This window comes from Silene latifolia, chromosome 10, assembly GCF_048544455.1.
Source record: "Silene latifolia isolate original U9 population chromosome 10, ASM4854445v1, whole genome shotgun sequence".
Classification (NCBI taxonomy): domain Eukaryota; kingdom Viridiplantae; phylum Streptophyta; class Magnoliopsida; order Caryophyllales; family Caryophyllaceae; genus Silene; species Silene latifolia.
Window position 1 is genome coordinate 11,950,072 of NC_133535.1, and position 21,648 is coordinate 11,971,719.

At 41.8% G+C, this 21,648-nt stretch overlaps 1 protein-coding gene across 3 annotated transcripts; it reads right to left on the reverse strand.

Annotated features, from left to right (window-relative positions):
- Positions 1 to 17,863: 17,863 nt before the first annotated feature.
- LOC141605127 (uncharacterized) lies at positions 17,864 to 21,648 on the reverse strand. 3 transcript variants are annotated; one of them, XM_074423785.1, is made up of 2 exons: positions 21,321 to 21,529; positions 17,864 to 19,182 (listed from the first exon to the last, which is right to left on the reverse strand). In XM_074423785.1, the coding sequence occupies exon 2, from the start codon at positions 19,144 to 19,146 to the stop codon at positions 18,112 to 18,114; it is 1,035 nt and encodes a 344-aa protein (XP_074279886.1). In that variant the 5' UTR covers positions 19,147 to 19,182; positions 21,321 to 21,529; the 3' UTR covers positions 17,864 to 18,111. The 3 variants fall into 3 exon arrangements, 2 of the variants coding, with proteins under 2 accessions (XP_074279886.1, XP_074279887.1); XM_074423786.1 differs by lacking the exon at positions 21,321 to 21,529 and adding an exon at positions 19,902 to 20,401; XR_012526298.1 differs by lacking the exon at positions 17,864 to 19,182 and adding an exon at positions 19,192 to 19,380 and having other exon boundaries at positions 21,321 to 21,648.

Below are 21,648 nucleotides of genomic sequence, written 5' to 3' on the forward strand. Positions count from 1 at the left end.
CAATCCATTTGGCGATCATACTAACTTTATTTCTGTCGAAGACAGTGTCGATTATTCCCATCTTATCCATAAAATATTTGTGGATTGCTTTGAATTCTCGCCAAACCCGAAAAATGAAATTCAAGTCGGGTGTCTTGCTCTAGAATGTACTCCTCTCGTTAACGAAGTTAATAAAAGACAATTTGATTCACCAACCTTCATCACTGGCGTAGATCCTCAGAGGACTACCTCGGAATGGAGGCCGACCATCAAAGGGATCAAGGACAAGAGCCGGGCATCTAAGCTGACAGCTGAACAAGAGAAAGCTCAAAACTAGATTTGAAAATTATGAGTCGGGATCTGTTTTCTTATCTTAGTCGAGTCGAGTCTAGGACTTTCTTTTCTTGAAGTTGAGTCGTTTGTTCCGCGATGACCTAGGGTGTGTCCTAGGAATCGTTCCTTCGAGTCTGTTAAGCATTTGTCTTTCCAATAAAAGGTTGCAGTTTCGTTTCCCAATATTTCTTGTTTTCAATCCTCAATCATTCCGGAAACATGATCAAATGCACAACACACTCAAAGGAATCCTTGGGGTAGAAATATATCATGTTTCAAAATGTAAGGTACAATAGGATTCCGTGTTTGATTCCTTTACCTATTCCATGTCTGGCGGTAGAAAACCTCCATCTGAACCAATGTTTGTGACAAGCTTTTAGATGATTCTATGACAAACCCGGACTAGCTCCTTGTTTCCCCTATCGATGACGGAAGGCAAGCCTTTTCCCCAACGAAATCATCCCATCTCGAAGAGAGAAGATATCAACCCGTTCTAACAAGGAATTGTTAGTTCTTACCCAAATTAGTTGGCGAAGCCCAGTTTTCAAGGTGTATCCATTTATGACTAAGAGAATGAATAGAAGATCATTTTCAAAGAGAGAAAAAGATGAAAAAGAATGAAAAAATGAGAAAAAGAGAAAAATTGGAAAAATGAAAAAAAATGAAAAAAAAAAGAAAAAAAAAAGAAAAAAAAAAGAAAAATGAAAGAAAAAGAAAAAAGAAAAAAAGATGTTGAAGTTATTGCGGAATGCTTTTTTGGTTGAATGTCGAAGTTACGGAAGCCAGAATTCAAGTCAAGTACCCATAGTTGAGGTTCAATGGGCGAAGCCCAAAAGCATAAGTAGTGACCTCTTTACCCTCTAAGTCCTTCCTGAGACGATTCTGAGGGGATAGTCGAATTTTGAGAATCATTCCGCTTGTGCTGTTACATCCAGCCTTTAGGGTCCAGATATGGAGATTTGAACCCACATTGTTTTCCAACCCATTTGCACTCGGGTTTCATCAAACCCGAGACACCTTTTCCAACCACGATGTAAGCCATAACCCATTGGCCTTAGCACCAGAAAATGAACCTTCAGAATGACGGTCCACTATTCAAGCCTTTTGTTGCCAAGCTCCACATCCCAAAGAACCACAACCTTTTGTACCAACCCTAGACATGGGATTTAACGGTACTTTACAGGCTAGAATGGGATACGTCATGATACCTTAGGTGAAACCTTCGAGTGTGTACACACAATCAAAATGCCATGTTTATGCACCATGATCGAACTACGTCGGATTTGATTTCGCTCCACGCGAATACGTAGGCAGTCCTTCAGAATAAGGGATTCAATCCACTCATCAACCAAGTTGTCATCTTGTCGGTTTCTTATGGGTCTTAACCAAGTCCAAATGAAGCCACCTTTGTTTGAGTCGGTCTTAGCACTCGATGTAGGCTAGGATAAGGATATAGGTTCAGATAAGTAGTGTCAAGTCTCGGAATGAGCTTCATCTAACGGTGTAGGCAAAGATGCTGAGTCAAATAGATGTGGGTTTTGTTGGGAACAGAAAATATGAAAAACCCGCTGAAAAGAAAGAAGGCGTGGAAGAAAAAATAGTAAAAGCCCGCTGAAAAGAAAGAAGGCGGTGGCAAGAAATATTGAAAACTCGCGGAAAAGAAAGGAGGCGAGGAGAAGAGTGACAGAATGTTCCCAACAAGAGTGATGTGTGATGTCTACGTGCTTTCATAAGATCAGTCTGTGTTTAGTGTCGGGCGAAGCCAACGTTGTTGCTCTGTGATTTTAATCCACCTTGTCAATGCCAAGTGATCTTGATTCCCGTGTGCCCTCGGGAGCACGCCCATGCCATACGATATCTCCATCCCAAGTTCGACGACCTTGTGATTCCCATTTGCCATCTTTTGGCGCCGGAACGGCCAATTTACATTTCTACCCCCAACAAGTCAATATTTGAATTAAAACTCGTGCACACTTACGGTTTTATTTTCCTTTTTTGTTTTACGGTAGCGGGCTACGCCCACGTTGTTTACGAGTCATATAGAATGTCTGAGTCGTATTTCCTGCTCACCCATCAAGGGTCGATGATTCAACCTTTCAAAACCTTTCAAATTTCAAAATTTCAAAAACTTTTTATGATTCGTTATCAAATTCAATTTCGAAGGGTCGATGGCCCAGCATATTTTCGGGTCGATGACCCAATCATTCAAAACTTTCAAATTCAATTCTCGAAGGGTCGATGGCCCAACATATTTTCGGGTCGATGACCCAATCATTCAAAACTTTCATATTCAATTTTCGGGTCAATGACCCAATCATTCAAAATTTTCAAATTCAATTTTCGGGTCGATGACCCAGTATTTCAAATGATCCAATTTCAAGATCGATGATCCAGATGTGCTTATGTGATGATTATTGCTAGTACGTTTTTGTGTTTCAAATATAGCAGGATATGCTTCAATCAGGGGCTCTAAAGTCTTCGACTTTAGAGCCATTACAAATCAGGGGCTCTGGCGTTGGCTTCGAGACCATTATCAAGATGTAATGGATGACATGCACCAAGAATTCAATTCAATACAAGAGTATGAAATGGAAGAATTCCACAGCTGAAAGCAAATGATAAAAGTGGCGGCAACCTCCTCGGAAAGTCCCGTCCCATTCGGACAAGCGCCAAAGAGATGATAAATTTTGGGCAAATGTCGGCAGATGATGAATTTTGGACATGTGCCAGCAGATGATAAACTTTGGGCAAGTGTCAGCAGTGGCCGAACTACGACGCGGGTTTGATTCCGTCAGAAACGGATACGTAGGCGCCTAAGGATAAGGCTCAATCCACCATATATGAAATTTATGGGTCGATGACCAACGATGATATTTCGACGCAACAGAAGGAAGAGTTAATCCCCGACGAAGTTTCAGGTATGATCTCTTCTTATGGTCAAGTAGAGCTTATATACGCAAGTCTAATGGACTATAAACGACCCGCAGAATCCTCAGGTCGAAAGGGACCTGGGGTATACTTTGACTTTCGCCTTGTCCAAGCCTCAGTCAAAGTGGGGGCTCTGTAGATACCCGTATCCGTCGATATTGGAATTTATAGAGAACCCGACAAACACCCGATGATGATAGGACACATGTATTATTTAGTTGTCACTGTCATTATTTGGAGCTCGTTTTACGAGGTGGAATGGGCGCTGTCGGTCGACGAAGTATTTTATTAATTTAAATGATATTTAAATTAATGTTTTTAGTGAATTCTTTCTGTTAATTTAAATGATATTTAAATTAATATTTTTAGTAAGTTCATTTTGTTATTTTAAATGATATTTAAAATTAATGTGCTTTTTAAGTGAATTCATTATTCATTTAATTTAAATGATATTTAAATTAAAGCTTTATTTTGAATTTATTTTCTTAAGTTTATTTTATTGAAAATAAAATAAATAATTGATTTGAAAAATCATTTTATGAGTATATTTGATTTGAAAAGTCATTTATTTTAATTTATTAATTGATTTGAAAAATCGATTTTTAAAAGCGAAGAACTCGTTTTTAACCTTGTTTTTGAGCTCGATTTTAGCTCGGTTTTTGAGCCCGTTTCCTTTACGAATTGGCACGAATCTCGAGTACACTAACCCACCTAGACCAATACCCATCAACCCATGTTCGAACCCCCTCACAAGCAGCCCAAATTCTCGTCCCAAACCCCTCACAAGCAGCCCGCAACCCCATCCCGTATGCCCTGTTTTGCAGCTCAATTCGCGAGCCCAAACCCGCTCCAAACACTACCAAGACCCGTACCCATTAACCCTAACCCATACCCTAATATCCTACCCATATTACCTTACCTTAATCACCAAGAAAAACCCCCAAACGAACCCTAGAAAACCCCCCAAAAGCTGCTGGACAGCAGCTATGTTCAGCAGGCCCGACTGCCTCTCCCTCTCTTTTACCCTACTTTAACTCCTTATAAATATCACCCCTTCACCATACATTCATTCCTCTAAGTTCTCCCCACATCCTACCATCACTCACAAGCTTTAAACCTCAGAAACAAACCATAATTGCCTCTCAAAAACCCTCCACAAAACCGACATACAAACTGAAACTGTTTGTGTGTCTTCCTCGAAAAACAATTCGTTCCTCCTTCAAACCTCCATCAAAACTCGAGTTTCTTGTTCCTAATGAACCACATAACATCCATATACACATTAGACAAAGAATTACGAGCCAAATTGCCCTTGAGAGTACACGAAATCCCTCGAAAAACAGAGTGAAATAACACTCTGTTTTCGCGGTTTCTTCTTGTCTGTCCAGTTCTGTTTGTGCTCGTTTTTCGTGCCCATTAACCCAAAACGAGCCAGGGTTGCTTTAAGATCCTTGTTCTCCTCTCTTTCTAGTTTCCAAAACATCTTTCGGATCGAATTTTCGTCGTGAAACGAGGGAGATATCACTGTTTTAAAATCGCTGTCCAGAAACTTTCCAAAACCCGTGTTTGCTTTGTTCTTCGTCGACGACGGCCTCTCGAGATAAAATCTACCATCGATTACGACCCAAGACGGTGCCAACGATACATGTAGGTTGAGGGTGCATCAAATCCCCTTCTCTTTTCTCTTTTTATTTCGTTTTTTTATGCTTTTTTTATAGTTTGTTTTTTGTTTGTTTTCGTTTTGTTTATCGTTTGTTTTAATTAATTATGAAACTAGTTAGGCCGAGTATGAGTTAAAGTACCACCATGAACACCCGCGTTGACTTGAGATGGGAAAATAAACCGCTACTTCAGTCGGTCGTACACCCCCGTCTCATTTACATATCCTCGTGTTCAAGGTAGGGCATAAATAAAACGAGTTTCTAACTTCGCTCTTCGCTTTTGACCCCTTTGTTATTTCGGCCAATTCGACATACCCTAGGACCCGTTGTATGTTAGTTTAACCTCTGATTGTTAACCTATGACGTATTTAGATGACATTAAATTAATTTAATAATCTAATTAGACACTTTAGGGTGCTTCGACATAGCTTTTAAAATCGATCGACAATTCTGTAAATAATTGAACGCATCTTTCTCTTTCACCTAATTTCTCGCTAGTATAAGAGTGCGTGATTAGCACCTTCTTATTAACACTCGATGAGTTAACTTAATTTGCAAACTTGACCTAATTCAACCCCTTTGGGCCGTGTGGAACACTCGATCTTAAGCGAAGCTTTCTGACCTTTTTTTATCATCGTTTTCTAATGTATCTCCCGTATCGCTTTGCAAATCCTTCTAACTAATGAACCCGACCTAGGAATTAGGGTAGCCGTGTCTGGGGGCCGTGGCTTTAGGCCGTGGGGTTGGCCACGTCTTTCCTTGTCTCGTTTGTTTTATACCTTTTGTTCTTTGTCGTTTGTTAGCTTGTAATTTATCGTTTGTTTATCGAGTTGTAATTTTCGAGTTTGTTTTACTTCTTTTGAGTCAAAACCTCTTCAAAAAACCTTAGTTTTGTTTGGTTAGACGGTTGTTCCCCAATGCTTGTAGGAGCGTAGTAAACCGCATGTTGTTTAAAGCAACATGGCCCGGTTTATGCTAATGCATGCTTTGGTGCGTAGCCTTATGTCTAATTCGATGAGATTAAGCGCGAGCACGCATTACGAGGAGTGACCCAAGGACCGTGGGTCATGTGAGCCGTGGGCCACCCTCATGTGCACGGTTTTCAAGGCCCAATGGCCGTGTGTTTTGTGTCGTGTTTTGAGTTGTATGTAGCAATTGTAATTAGATCGAGTTGTAATTTATTTATCGTTGTGTCGGCATGAAATGCCTGGTTTGTAATAGGTAGATCCCAACGGCTCCCCCATTCCCCCTTAAGCCTTGTTTGTTTGCTTTACATGTTGTTAGATCAATCAACCCACATGCTAAATTACAACTTTGACAAAGTTAGTTTAGTTGCATCTAAAACGACATAGAAATTGTTGTCACATGATAGGGTTAAAACAACGTTTGCATATCATACATCGTACGTAGCTATGACCTTGTTTGAAATCCGACACTTGACTTGAGGCCGTTATCGACGGGCGGGGTTGGGTGTCCTTATGGGCTTCCCAACACGTACCCTCACCCCTTACTCAAGATCTATGGTTTGTGGATCCGTCTAAATACCATTGGATTACGAGAGTCATTCAAATCGAGTGATATAGGGTACAAGTCTTTATCTTTAATCACTCGTAGTCGATTGGCTTTATGCTTTTCGATGAAAGGTGTAAAGTTGACTTGAACGGTTCCAAGTTCCCAAAAAACTTGGTGGCGACTCTAATATGTCTTAATTCGATTCGAAAGAACCTCGAGTCGATTATGCCTAGTGTGGATCCCGCGGACGCAGTTCCCGAGGGCCTTGTCCACACCTCCGTCTGTCACCCACAGAGCAACGGACAGGCGGAGGCAGCCAATAAAACAATCCTCAATGGTTTGAAGAAGACAGTTGAAGACCTAAAGGGAAGATGGGCCGATGAACTACCCGGCGTCCTATGGTCCCTGCGAACCACGGAGAAGGAAGCAACGGGTGCATCCGTTTCACTTAGTCTACGGTCCGAAGGTCGATCCCCGCCAATTGAAGCAACGGTGCCGACATTCAGAACGGCCACCTTTAACCCGGTTGAAAATGAGGAAGGCTTAAGAACCTCCCTAGACCTAGTTGAAGAAAGCCGAGATACAGCACGCCTCAACTTGGCGGTATACCAAAACCGAATGAGAAGAGCTTACAACCGAAGAGTCCACAAAAGGGACTTGAAAGTAGGGGATCTGGTCCTAAGAAAGTCGGCCGCCACCAACAAGGGAAACATTCATGGTAAACTAACGGCCAACTGGGAGGGTCCCTACAAAGTGGTTGAAGAAATGAGGCCGGGTACATACCGGCTGACCGACATGGAGGGTATGCCTCTGATGAGCCATTGGAACACTGACAATCTCAGGAAATACTTTGTGTAGTGGCGGAGGTGTCCAAAACAATTGTTGGCACCCCAATGCATGTTTACATCTAATGAAGAATCACCCAATCTTTCCATCAAAGTGTTTACCCCCCCCCCCCCCCCCCGCCGCGGTCATATCGAGGTAGACGCCCCGGCCCAAGCCGGGCAGTCACCCCAAGAATGTTGTCGCGTCGTAACCCCTAGTCACCTCGGTCCGCCGAAGGTCTGGCAGGGGACACAACGATCGATACGCCAACTTACGCTGTCGCGTCGTAACCCCTAGTCGCCTCGGTCCGCCGAAGGCTGGCGGGGACACAACGATCGATACGCCAACTTACGCTGTCGCGTCGTAACCCCTAGTCACCTCGGTCCGCCGAAGGCCTGGCAGGGGACACAACGATCGATACGCCAACTTACGCTGTCGCATCGTAACCCCTAGTCACCTCGGTCCGCCGAAGGCCTGGCAGGGGACACAACGATCGATACGCTAACATGTTCACAACGGCGGTTGGGAAGCGCAAATCCGACGCCTCGGTCAGACCGAGAGTGAAAGAGGAAGCGGCCAACGCGCTAACATGTTCAAAGAAAAAGACGTTAAACGCAGTTGAGATACGCATTCTAGCTGCCTCGGCTAGGCTGAAGGTAAAAATGAAAGCGCTCAATTAATAACGCAAGAAGACAAGAAAAGACCTCGGCCAAGCCAGAGGCAAAACAAGCAAACTTTCATTAATGACAACAGGTTACAAACGAGAAGAGTGCAGACGACGGCCGTCCCCATAGGGATAAGCCAAAACGCAACCTACCAAAGTCTTACATAAACAAGGAAAAGAAAAGCAAAAGATTACAGACATGATATTTGAAGCGCCAAAAGATGGCAGGGAGGAAAGGCTCAGTAGTTGGCCCCCGAACAGCTAAAGCTATCCGAGACACCGGGTGAGTCTGGTGACGACCACCCGTCTCCCTACGCTTGATGCTGCCCACCATCGGCAGCAGCATCGTCAACTTCGGTGGCCTGCCCAGAGGAAAGCTTGCCATCTCCACATGCCTTCGGCCTTTCAGCCTCCTCTTCGGCCTCCTTCACCTTTGCATCATAGGCTGCCTTGGCCTCGGCTATCTGAGCCGCCTTCGCCGCCTCCTCTTTTTCCGCAACCGCCTTTTCCGCGGCATCAGCCATCTCATCCAGAAGCTGCTCAAATTTCTCCCACGGGAAGGAGTCTTCAGGAATGAGCCTCTTGATCGCCTCCCTGGTCGCTTCCTCGGCCTGATCCCGGAATTGAGCGCACAAGTCAGGGAGGATCTTATCTTGAAGCACCTCGATGTCTTTCTCCCTTTGGGCAAGAACAGCCCTAGTGTCCGCGAGTGCCTCCGACTGAGCCTCATACATCCCCCTCCATTCTTCCCTTTTGGCAACAACGGCATCGTAGCCACCCTTATACCTGTCCCGCTCCTCCAGCAACCGGGCAGAGGTGGCATCAGCTTCCTCAACTTTAGCCCTCTCGGCCGATGGGCGCTTCTCGGCTTCCTCCGCGCGCTCCGAGCAGCGGCTAGGAGGTCAAGCTTAGCCTTCCGGCTTCTCCTCTTGCGCGGTGAGATCAAGCTTAAGCCGTTGGATCAATGGCCCGGCTGGCCATGGCCTGTTCTTGCTCCATAAGGTAGGAGCCGGCCGATTGAGTCCACTTCGCCAGCCTCTTGGATATTTTTGTACCCTCCGCCACAAGCTCGGCGGGGGACCTTCGAGTACGGAGTCAACGGTGACATTCCCCGTCACCCGCCTTCTCAGTCGCTTCCAATTGCCGCTCGAAGAACGGCGGTTGCCGACGGCGGATCTACAAAAAATTTACACAGCGCATCCATATCAACATTCATTGACACATCAGAGAGTCTGTCATCAGGAATGCATAAGGAACCAGCTAAGTCTGAACCACAGGTTAGGTCCGTACCAGTCCGGGCCCTCTTGGACGGAGAACCGGGTGAATCTCTCTTTTCCCCGGCGACGGTGGAGGCCGGCAGTGGCTCTCTTCTCTTCTTCGGAGGAGGAGGGCCCTTCGCAACGGTCACCCCCTCCTCGGAGACATCGATGACCTCCACGTGCTCCTTCTGGACCGTTGGGGTTGAAGAGGGAGTTGGGATCGACAATGTCGCCGACCTGGACCTTGCTTTTGATGTTCTCTTCGGCACACCCCCGAGAACCCGTGCTTGAGCCGCCGCCTGGTCCAGTGCCTTCAGCTGCTTGTCCATAAGTTCGTTGGGAGCCAACCTACGGTCACGCGTGTCAGCCTGAGGGTGCTGCTCAACGACGTTCCCGTCCTTATCAAGCCCCAACCTCTTCAAGGTCTCCTCAGACAGATCCTGGCCAAACCGGTCTGCAAGAAACCAGACAAGAGTTACATAAAAGAAGTAAAACAAAGCTCTAAAAACAGGAGCGTAATAGGCAAAGACGGGCCTCACACCGACCCTACTCACCCTGGTTGAGGGCCGGTATGAGGCCGACGCGGCAAAGCAGCTCATCCTGAAGAATAATCTGAGTCGAGGGCACCCATCCCTTCTCAGCGTCAAACAGCTGCATCGCCCGCTCCTCGTCAGCACTAAGAGCAACCCTGCTGGCATCCATCTTGTGCTTACTCTGGGAGACCCATTTTTCACGCTCCCTTTTACTCTCGCACCGTAAGTTGACTTGGTCTTTGGAAGGACCGGGCAACGGATAGTCATCCGGCACTTTGACATACACCCACCGCCCCTTCCAAATCCTTACAAGAAGAAAGCTTATCAACGGAGAGGACGCCTTGCTCCATTTGCACGCTGTACCACCCCACCTTACCGGGGTCGATGCCCGAAGATGATGAAGCGGCGGAATAAATTAATCGTAGGTACCTCTCCCTTGAAAAGACAGAGCCACACGAAGCCAACTATCGTCCCTAACAGCCAACGGATGCAGCTGAGCCACGGCAACGTTCATAGCTTTGACGATGGCCGCGACGTATTTATTCAAAGGAAACCGGAGGCCATACTCCAGATGCCTGATATATACGCCGATATGCCCCGGAGGAGGGCAACAGACCGCCTGACCCTTCCCAGGGATAACAATTTTGTACCCCTCACCGAAGTAGAAATGACCCTCGAATAGAGTTCCACCGGAACAACTGGCGAATTTATTGGTCCAGGCACGGTCAGGACCAGTCGCGCACGCCTCGCCGTGGTCCAGGATATGCGGCCTCTCCTCACCAGAAGGAATCCCTTCCTCACAGCCATCATCAACATCATCATCCTCCCCACCCTCCGGAGCTTTTGGATCGACTTCAGGAGACGGAGACCTAGGGCCCCCAAACCTTATCGGGATGGCGTTTAGTATCTCCTCCTCATCAAGACGCGACGGGGAACCCCCCGGCGCAGGCTCACTAGGTCCAGCACTAGCAGAAGACATGTTACAACAAAACTTACGAGTTAAAAAGAGAATTTATTTGTTTACCTTGAAGAAAAATGCCACGCCGGAGTAATGATTCCGAAAGCTAGAGAGTGGTTTCGTCACAAGGGCTAGAAAGAAGAAAATTTTTGAGAAAATGAAATTGGTGGCCAATTTCAGGGACTAAGTACCCTATTTATAGAGGAAAGCCCATGAAGAAGGACCAATCAGGGCACAGCCCATGAAACGTCAGCCAATCAGCAATCAGACACGTGTCAGACATGCAGCCACGGAAGTCAATCGTTGCAACAGTTGAATGTCAATCAATGCAACAGTGACCAAGCGTCTTCAACACGCCCCTTCATATCTCTCTGCCTGTTCATCTTCCTCAACAAATTCCTAAGTATCTGTCTCTCCGCCGGCCACATGATCAACCAAGCCGAAAGCACCGCCGGGGGGGCAATCGAAACAACCGCACTCTCCACCTTGGTCTCGGCCCGAGCGTCATTGCCTTTTCCACATCGGATGTCCATTACACAACCATGTGGAGGAGGGATATGGTACGGCCTAAGCAGAGCCACGCCGAGGTAGAAGAAGCCGGGGCAGAAAATTTTGTCTTGCGCAGAATATACGCTCAGCATACATCGGAGCCCATACCACGGCATAGACTACGCTGGGGGCAAATTGATGGGGCATATTCTGCACCCGCTGACCAAATCAACACATTGAGCAAGGTCAAAGATATCCACAGCAAGTCAACAGCTTAGACAGCCTAACCGACTCGGCCTGTCGGCCTGTCAGATGGGTCCCGGCCGGGCAACCAGCCAAAGGGGCACACATCCGCGAACTCATATCCAAGACCCCTCGGCGGTGAGCCAACAGGGCCCGTCGGCCTGCCGTGGGTCCCTCGGCCTAGGGTAGATCAGTCTTTCCACCTGCTAGCCACTTGGCCACTACGTGACAAAAGGTGAAAGTCTATAAATACTCCTCAATTCTCATTGAGTAGAGGATCCACAATTTAACCTAAGAATCACTATTCATCTGGTAATATCTTCCTTATCTCTCTACAATATATACTTCACCAAGTAACAACAACTTATCTTTCTAAGTTTACTGACTTGAGCGTCGGAGTGAGTTCGCTCGGCCCAAAGCCGAGCCCTCAGTTTGCTCATTGTTTCAGGAGACCGCAAGGAGGAGCTAACAAAAGACGTCATTCTACAAGCATGGGTGGTGACATATAACTGCTCTGGAATTACACCCGGAACAATAAGTAATGTGAAATTTTTTGAAATCAACTTTGACATCTATAATAATCAACTTTGACCATCAAAAATAACTAAGTCTTACTCTTGGTTTGCCAAATCCAGTGCCATTCTTTTGGTGTTGTTGTGTACAAAGACAGCATTGTAGTCCTCTACTCCTCCTATGACATCTATAATAATATAAAATTTATTTAGTAAATTGTACATGAAATATTAAATTCATTGCAATAAACATTCAATATGAGATTGAACAACATTTAAAGAATTAAGTTGTTAATGATAATACCTATTAGTTGTCTTCCTTCTAGTTTGTTACTAATGATATCTTCAAATGAGACGAACTTAAAACCATGCTTTGGAATTGACCCACACTCTATTTCATCAATGGTTGTCCGCGTACCAAATCTGATCCGATACTTGTGTGTTGTTGCAAGGTGGAATCCGTGGTTACGGACTGTTTGAAATCTCCCTTTTTTGTACATCTTTCTTTCTTCAATTCTGCCATCGTATTTCTTGATCAATGATTTTGTGATTAATCCTTGAACAACATTGTTTTCTTCATCAACCATTAGGAACTCAACTTTATGAAAAATCCCTTTTCCATGATTGTTCCATTCCTGTTTTTTCCATTTCCTTATCACCCTGACTTTCATGTATATATTAAAGTCTCCTTCTTGAATTTCAGCAATTGTTTTTTGTGTCGGTTGTTCCATTGTTGAATATATTTTGTTAATGTGTTTGTTTTGAAATAAGTTGCTGGAAAATTCTAAAGATTATATGGAGGGAGTTTAATCTGGGTTTTAGGTAGTGTGGGGTAGTTAATTGGTAATGGGAGATTGTGGATTGTAGATTGTGGATTGTGGAGGCAGTAGTGGTAATTTGGTAGGAAGAGTGGAAGATTATTTGATAATCTGAATTTTAACTTAATTACTCAACTCATAATCTGTAATTTTAATTTTATTTTAATTACTTTAATTTCATTAATAATTATTGTTAATCATCAATATCATTATTGTGTATGTTTTTTCAATGAACTATAGTATTAATATGAATATTCTGAATAATTTTAATTAAATTTGTAATTTTAATTTAATTACTTAGTTTACTTAAATTTAATTAATAATTAATGTTTATTATTAATATCATTATTGTGTATGTATTTTCACAGAATTACAGTATTAATATAATATAGTACGATTTTTATTGTGTTGCAGTTGTGGACATTCTGAGATTTTATAAACGTTCATATCGATGACGAATGGGGGACATTCTGAGATTTTATAAAAGATGGAAGCTTGGAGGTAGGTATGATTACTATTGGCAGCTAACTAAAATGCCACCCCACAAAAAGTGGTATGGCGGCATTTAGTTATTGTTACCGAGTTTTCATTAAATCTCGATGATGAGTGGTATGATACCGATCTGAGAGATCTTTCATAATTTTTCATTTTTGTTTAAATTATTTGTTTTCTTTTTATTATTTTTTACATTAATGTTTTTTGTTTCTCGTTTTGATGTAAAGCAAAGCAAATTGAGGTCGTCCACATTTGATGAATGTAGCGGATCGTAATTTGTATATCTGCCTCTAATACTTTATGATTTTTCGATTATGATTTTTCGATTTTATTTATTTAATTTGTAATATTTTATTTTGTAGTAATGTAATTTTATTTAATTTTATGTAATTTTGTTTAATTTTTTGATTTTAGAGTCTATTGTTTTTGTATTAGCAGAGACGTGATTTCTACCGATCAGCACCAAATATATGAATAAATAACAGCTAAACAACTTTTTAATCGATTTTGGATATTGAAATTTTTTCGTCAGAATTATTTACACGGAATAAATGACAACTAAACAAATTTTTTCAAGACGGAAATAAACAGCAAAAGATTAGCAAATATGGAGAGAGAGTAATTAAATCCCAAAACTTTAGTAGGGGCCCACCAATGCTGATTTTAAGCAGCCAATAGAAATCCAGGAAAGAACCCAGCTTTTATACTAGTTAGATTTGGATTTTATTTAACCCGTCAAAAATTTATAACTGATATCAACCGTCACAAATGAGAATTTGTGATCGTTTATATACTCTTTACATGGGAAATGGAGTCTAGGACTACACTACTATATATCAAGAGTAAGTCTCCTGAAAGACGGTCTCTTAATAAGCTTTATTGAGAGACCATTGTACAATTTTAAGAAAAAGTGGTACTAAAGGTAATAAAATAGGTACAAATCATGATTAATAATAAAATGGGTACATTTATTATGTATATAGGTACAAAACTACTATATCACGATCAACAATAAAAATGGTACGAAATACAAATAAAAGGGTACGAATAATTGGTCTCTCAATAACTTAGTGAGAGACCGTCTCTCTCAAGTTTTAGTGATATATCAAATGAGAGTTACTTCATCACATTTACTTTATATACCTATATTAATACTTGTTTTTATTCATATCTTTAGTGTATTATTAAAAAGGAGTTTTCTAACGCCAACAATTGTAATTTCGGGTTATTCGGGTCACTTCAAATCAAATTGGTTTGAGTCAATTACGAAACGGGTGATTTTGGGCCGGGTGAGGTTAATATTGGGCCAATCAAGTTTCGGGTCCAATATAGGTCGTGTCATGTCAATTTGGGTTTCAAGTCATACTCAGTTTAGACATTTTTCAGGTCACTTTCAAATCTCAAATCACCTTTATCGGATCCGATTATCCGGGTCATGTTAGTTGGGCCGGTCTACACTAGACAAACCCTATTAAACGAGTGGCAAATATTCATAACGGTAATGCTTGTTGGCGGGAGAAAATAGATGAACAATGCAAATAATTCTACTTCTACTATTACTACTCTGTAATTCAAATATCCTTGATCCCCAAGTTTTACAATTTCCAATTCCGAGTTTAATTAGGAATTTACCTCATATAGCATTATATAAGAAAATCAGTTAATCACCGTCGTCCACAATAATTCCAAATACAATACAATCTCAACTATTATACATCTTTAATTTAACCTCTTCTCTATTATTTACTACAATAAATTTAATAAATGGTGATGTTGGATCTAAATTTACCTCCGGTAGATGAAGAAGAAGAAGAAGAAGTTGCTTTCGTAGAAGGGCTTAATTCAGAGAAGCCGAAAACTGAAATTGATTATAAGGTTTTTCCGATTAAGAAACGGATTTTGATGCTTTGGAAGGAAAAACAAGAACCAGAAACCAAGCTTCTTCTGAGTCTTCGACCCAAGAAGCGTTTCTGTGGAATAAAGAGAGACCGTGTTGACGTTTGTAATGATGCTCTTAACGGGAAGCGTCAAAAAGCGAAAACTGAAATTAAAAACAGTTGTCGATCTTTTGACGCCTCAAAATTACTTCCCGACTATGTAAAGAATAACCCGGAATTCCAAGGAATGACGGAAGTGAAGTTAGTGATTCAGAAGACGCTTAAAAGGGCTGATATTCTTAGACGCCAAGATCGGTTGTCAATCCCTTATAAGAAAATAATGACCAATTTTCTGACTGATTCCGAATTTAACTGGCTTGAAATTCAAAGGCCGGGAAATGGAAAAAGGAAGCCTGTGGTTGTGGTTAAGGTTATGGGACCGTGCTCAAACAACATTCACAAAATGTCGCTCAGTCGATGGAACTACAAAGGCCGTGGGTATAAATTCGTGATCACAAGTGGTTGGACTAGTTTCTTGAATGAGAACAACCTGAAATTAAACGACTTCATTCAAGTTGTTACATTTCGGGTTAACAGTCGACTTTGTTTCGTTATCCTAAAGCCGGACACTTCTTCATCCTCCATGACCACATCGGGCCTTCAAGATTTAAAGAAATCGTAGAGTTCCATAACTGTCTGTCGTCTTATTGATGGAACTGAACTAAATATTTTAGTTGTGTAATCTAATTGAATGAATTTAACATTAGATTTTTGGTTTTGATTGCGAAATTGGCACATTATCGTTCTACTATCATCAAACAATGTGTTTTTTTTTATCGATATAAAGAACGAGTCCTACATATATTTGTAACACTGTTAGCAAAATATGGTTTCACCAGAAAACTTAAGGTTAAATGCCGATTGAGGATTCCATACGATTGTTGTGAAACTTGTTTGCAGGTAATACAATTACGTGTACAAAGCGGCTTTACACGAGTATAATTGCATATTCAAAAGTTAGTTGATTTACCTTAAATGTAGAAAGGAAGCCTAATTTTTTTTTTTTTTTTTGTTAGTGAAAAGATTGCTGCACTAGGCTATAGCTTTTGCTAAAGCATGAGCAATCCGAGTGAGATTCCTTTGACAGTGACTAAGAGAAAAACAATGGCAGGAAGAAGCCATTGAAGAAATACAACGTAGAATAGGTAGTGTGTCTTGATTAGCAGATCCATAGCCATTGATTTGAAGGACCAAGTTTAACTGTTTAGACAGTCTGATGTAGCGTCAATGTGGCAGAAACCAAGAGAAATAGCTTCCGAGCATGCAAATTTCAAAGCCATTGCTAAAGTCTTACACCCTTTGCGAAAGATTACTCCGTTTTTATCCAGCCCGCAGTAGCTTTGAAGTTTGTCTTCCACGAGGCATCACACTTTATACGAACATGATCGGAACAAATAGCTGGACCAATCAAGGAATGCGGAAAGTGATGGCGTAAAAGAAGAGATCCATCCATATCATCCGGATGTAAACTGGAGTCACCACCCTTGTCTTTCCTTTTCTGAATTTCAACTTGATCATTATTAGTGGCATCCATCGTTATTAGCTGAAAAAGAGCATGATAGTCAAAGGAATCATTCTGAAAAAGCAATCTATTCCTCAGCAGTCCGTCTCATTATAGACGGACACTATCCGTCTATAACTAGACGGATATGTGCCATAGTGTGCTAAGGAAAAGAGAAACAGAAGACGGAGAATTAGACGACTTCATCAGCAATTGTATCCGGTTGATGATCCATTGTTGAATAGATACATTATTCCCAACAAAATTGCGGATGCCTAAAGGAGAGCGATTCGAGAAGCAGAGGAACAATCACGAAATAAGTGGCTTAAAGTCCTCCATAACCGGTGTTTGAGCCTGACTGGAGACACAGCAGTGATCCCACAGCAGTGATCCCAGGGAAAGTCCCTACGCCTAAATTCCTCACCACATGGCAATGAGTGAGAAAATCCGCCATAGAAAGACGGTTCCATCCGAGTCCTATCTTTTAAAGAGGCCTTTGAATTCCACAAATTAGCAAAAGCAAGGGCATAGCCACTCTTAATAGAATACTCACCATTAGTTGTGAGATTCCAAAATAAACAATCAGGTTCATAATCAGTGGAAAGAACAAGAGGCAGAATGTCGGAGCCACACAATTGAAGGACCTTATCATAATCCCACTCCCCATGAACAGTTTGTAACATAGACACTTCCATATTTGGTTTATACAACAGTGCATCAGCATCGAGTGAAGATAATAGGCCTAAGGATGCCCCATGAATCCACTTATCCTTCCAAATATCAAGAGTAGAAGGAAATCTAACCTGTCATGAAAGATTGGCAGTTAACAAGCTCAGGCCCCATTTAATTCCACGACCTCCCCATGACATAGGACCAGTAGTCACAGGAACTGGTGCCATAAAAGATTCTGGGGAAGCCTAATTAAGATGGGTAGATGTGTAGATGTGTTGGAAACCCAGGTGGATTTTAGGTGATAGGCACATCGGCTCATTAGTCGTAAAACCACCCGCTGGACTCGTGTAAGACGTCGTTTTAGCCTACATCACGGATTCACGGATCACTACATAGCCCGGCTTCAGCTGATTCTCCATTCTTTACCGCACAACAAAAGTACAGGAAGAGTTGAAAACTATACGCAGTAATAGATAAAACTATACTTCTGTTCTGCGGCGAACTAACCTAATAAATTTCAGGGGTTTTTAGGCTAGTTGACGCATTTAAAAAAGTACTCAAAATAAGCGAGAATGAAGTAGAGGAAAAATGTTGTACGGAGGACACCTTACAGCATATCAAAGACATCATATCCCAATCATAGGAGATCCAGAAGGAAAAAAAAAGACATGATTATTTGTAAAATACTCGAGTCGAACACTGGAAGTCTGGGACACATTCATTTCACATTCTTCGAAACGGGCCGAGTAAAATTGACCAACAATAGACTCGAACAAAGATGGCAAGTGGCAACTAACCAGTAATCATGGTTCCAGCCCCTTCATCGGTCAAGATCTCGAGCAATAGTGAGTGTTGAAGCCTACCATCGATTATGCTTGCAGTTCGGACTCCCTGAGCCAATGACCTTATACAGCAATTCACCTTCGGAATCATCCCACCCGCAATTTTTCCCTCTTCTACCATCTTCTTTACCCCAGCAATGTTGATTTCTTTAACTAAACTACCTGTATCATTCTTATCTTCTAAAATTCCAGAAACATCTGTCAACAATATTAGCTTTTCAGCACCCAATGCAGCTGCCAGCTCACCTGCCACGGTGTCTGCATTGATGTTGTAGGATTGCCCCTTGTCGTCAGCTGCCACGGAGGCGATGACGGGGATGTTATTATTCTCCACCAAGGGACGGAGAATAGAGGGGTCCACATTAGCGACCTCGCCAACGAACCCGAGTTCTGCAGCTCTAGGGGACGGGCGAGCCGTGAATAGACGGCCGTCCATGCCACACATGCCAACTGCAGTGGCCCCTGCCTTGTTTATAAGAGAGACTAGATGTTTGTTAACCTTGCCTACAAGAACCATGGTGACTATCTCCATGGTGGATGCATCGGTGACCCGAAGGCCGTTGAGGAAATTGGGTTTAAGGCCAATCTTATCAAGCCAGAAGTTGATTTCGGGACCACCTCCATGGACAAAAACAGGCCGAATACCCACACAAGAAAGAAGTACAAGATCATTAATAACTGACGCTTGAAGAGACTCAGATTTCATGGCAGCTCCACCGTACTTGACAACTATAGTTTTCCCTCTGAACTTTTGCAGGTATGGGAGAGACTCTGAAAGAATATCAACACGACTCTGAGCGGGGCTAAGATTGTCGACTGAAAGGGATGAAGTTATAGTTGACACGAGCCGAGGTGCACATGTTTTGTTAATAGGCGGACGTGCATTGATGAAAGGTGAACAGCGACTAGGATCGTAGCTTGGGCACTTTAATGACTTGTTCGAGACAGAGAGATTACTGATGCCAAGACTTTTTGCTGCCAACATTTTCTGCCTTGTTGTGTTGTCAGTCTCGGTTTAAGCCTACAAAAACAGAATAGAACTTGACACAATAAACAAACTACGTAGAGCACTCGTACAAAACAAAAGTTTTGAAAAGCATATCCCCTCGCTCCCCCCTTTAATAAACAAGAGCGCACACGAAACACATACAACGATGACGACATTACCCTATTAACTCAGGGGCTCCTTGTAAATGGCGGGATAAGAGTTGTGAGAAACCTAAAAACCCAGAACATAATAATAAATTGCTATCACTAAAGATTAAATTTGGCAATAATTAACAATTTAAGATGCAGAAAGCTAAAACCCCAGAACACATATCTATTGCAATTAAATCAACTACTAATGCCTAATTCAGCAAATACCCAATTGAATAAACATCATTGTTGAAATACGAAAAGTAGGAGAATGGAGACTTTATAGGGTAAAATCAGAGGCAAGGGTATCAGAATAACTAAACGATCAAATTAAGATTGAATACGCAAAAATAGTTATACCAGAAATTCAATGAATTACCGAAAACTAAATATAAAAAAATAAGGATTATTTTATGAGAATAATCCATCCTATGGATGCCCTGCAAATAACACCCCATCCTATAATTTATTCTAATTAAATCCATCCTATCCACCATTCTTCCCATAACAATCTCAAGAGACGGGCAACCTGAACAACAGGTCACCTTGTTATTTTTAGATTAAAAACACGGAGTATCCACCATTTCATTTTCTGGTGCTTACCTTTATCCACATTCCTGCTTCATCCCCTATTTTCTCTTAATCTCAAACCTCTCGCCAGCCATTTCTCTACTCGATTTCATTTTTTATGAAATTAGTCCTTTGTTTATCAGGGGCTTCTTTAATAATGGAGTTTCCGTTGCGGGATTGATGACGGTGAGGGAGAGAGTTAAAATATAGATCTGAGAAAGGGGACTGCGATAGTGGTGGCGTTGCGTACACTTGTGTTGTGTGTTTATTGCAGGATTTTGATGAATGTAACCTCCGATGGTGGTATTTGTTTGGTTGGCGATTTATGACGATGATGAGGGTAAGTGATGATGTTTGGTCTGCTAAGTGACGATGATGATGAACGTAAGGGATGGTGATGGTGGTGGTGAGATGATTGAAACGAGGGGAAAAAAAGGAGGACGAAAATGGCGGCGGTTGAAGAAGGAAATTGGCCAGAAATGGTGTTGGAGAGCATTGGTTGGTGGTGAGAAACCTGGAAATCAACTGGGAAATTGACCAAAAAAAAGGGGAACATATGACACCCGAATCAGTTAAATGGAATCAAATCATCAATAGACTAAGGTGATAATTAGAGTAATTATTGTTCTATAAAAGAAATATTGACTTACTTAGAAGGTAATATGAAGGAAATGTTGAAGAAATGTAGAGGAGATGTACAAATATGAAGGAAGTCAGTCGAAGAGAATGTAACCTGGTGTAACCGGTCATAATTTTAAGTGAGTTTGTTATGGGAAGAATGGTGGATATGATGGATTTAATTGGAATTACTAATAGGATGGAGTGTTATTTGCAGGGCACCCATAGGATGGATTATTCGCATGAAATAATCCAAAAAATAAATTAAACATAAAAATAAATACTCCTCCGTCCCGGTCATTTGTTTACCTATTACAATTTTGGTGTATCATTCATTTGTTTACCTTTCGATATTAAGAATGTTTTTAAAGGGTAATTTAATCTTCCACATGACCGGAACTTAGCTGCAGTGAACTTAATGGGTAATTTAATCTTCTTATTCTTCTACTGGATTTACCCCAAAAGAATAAGAGGACAATTATGTAGAGTAATTGATGCATTTTTTTGTAATTGGAAAGGTATAAGCAAAAATAAAATTCAAACACCACTGATTTCACTTGCATTAACTAGGACATGTACATTATCCCTGAAAATCAAATAAGCAAAGCTCAAAGTTTAAAGCATTCATTCATTAACTAGCACACTCTTCAACAAATCATCATCAGTAAAATCAGACGAAACACATGAAATTAAGAACAAATTAATATCAATTGCATAGCAAATTAATACAGTACTAATTTAAGGGCAAATTCATAGCAAATTCGTATGAGATTCAATTCAATTCAAATAAGCATGTGAAATTAAAAACAATAAAAAGATTAAAATTATACTTACTAAATAATTGATGGATTCGAAATAGGAATACAAAAAGAGGGATTTATCCTTCTTGCTGGTCGTCGTTTTCGCCGGTCACTATCGTCGTCGGCTGCCGTATAATCTCAGTTTATGGTTAAGAGGGGGGTTTCGGCCTTTTGGGTTTAAGGAAAGAATTGGGATTTTGGTAAACAAAGACCAAACCGAACCGAACCCGAATCGAATCGAATCGAATGAAAAAATTCGATCCAGTCCACCCTTTAAAAACCAATCCCCTATCCACTACTTAAAAACCCATATTCATATCCACTATTGAAAACCCGAACCAAATCCAAACTCTATCCATTCA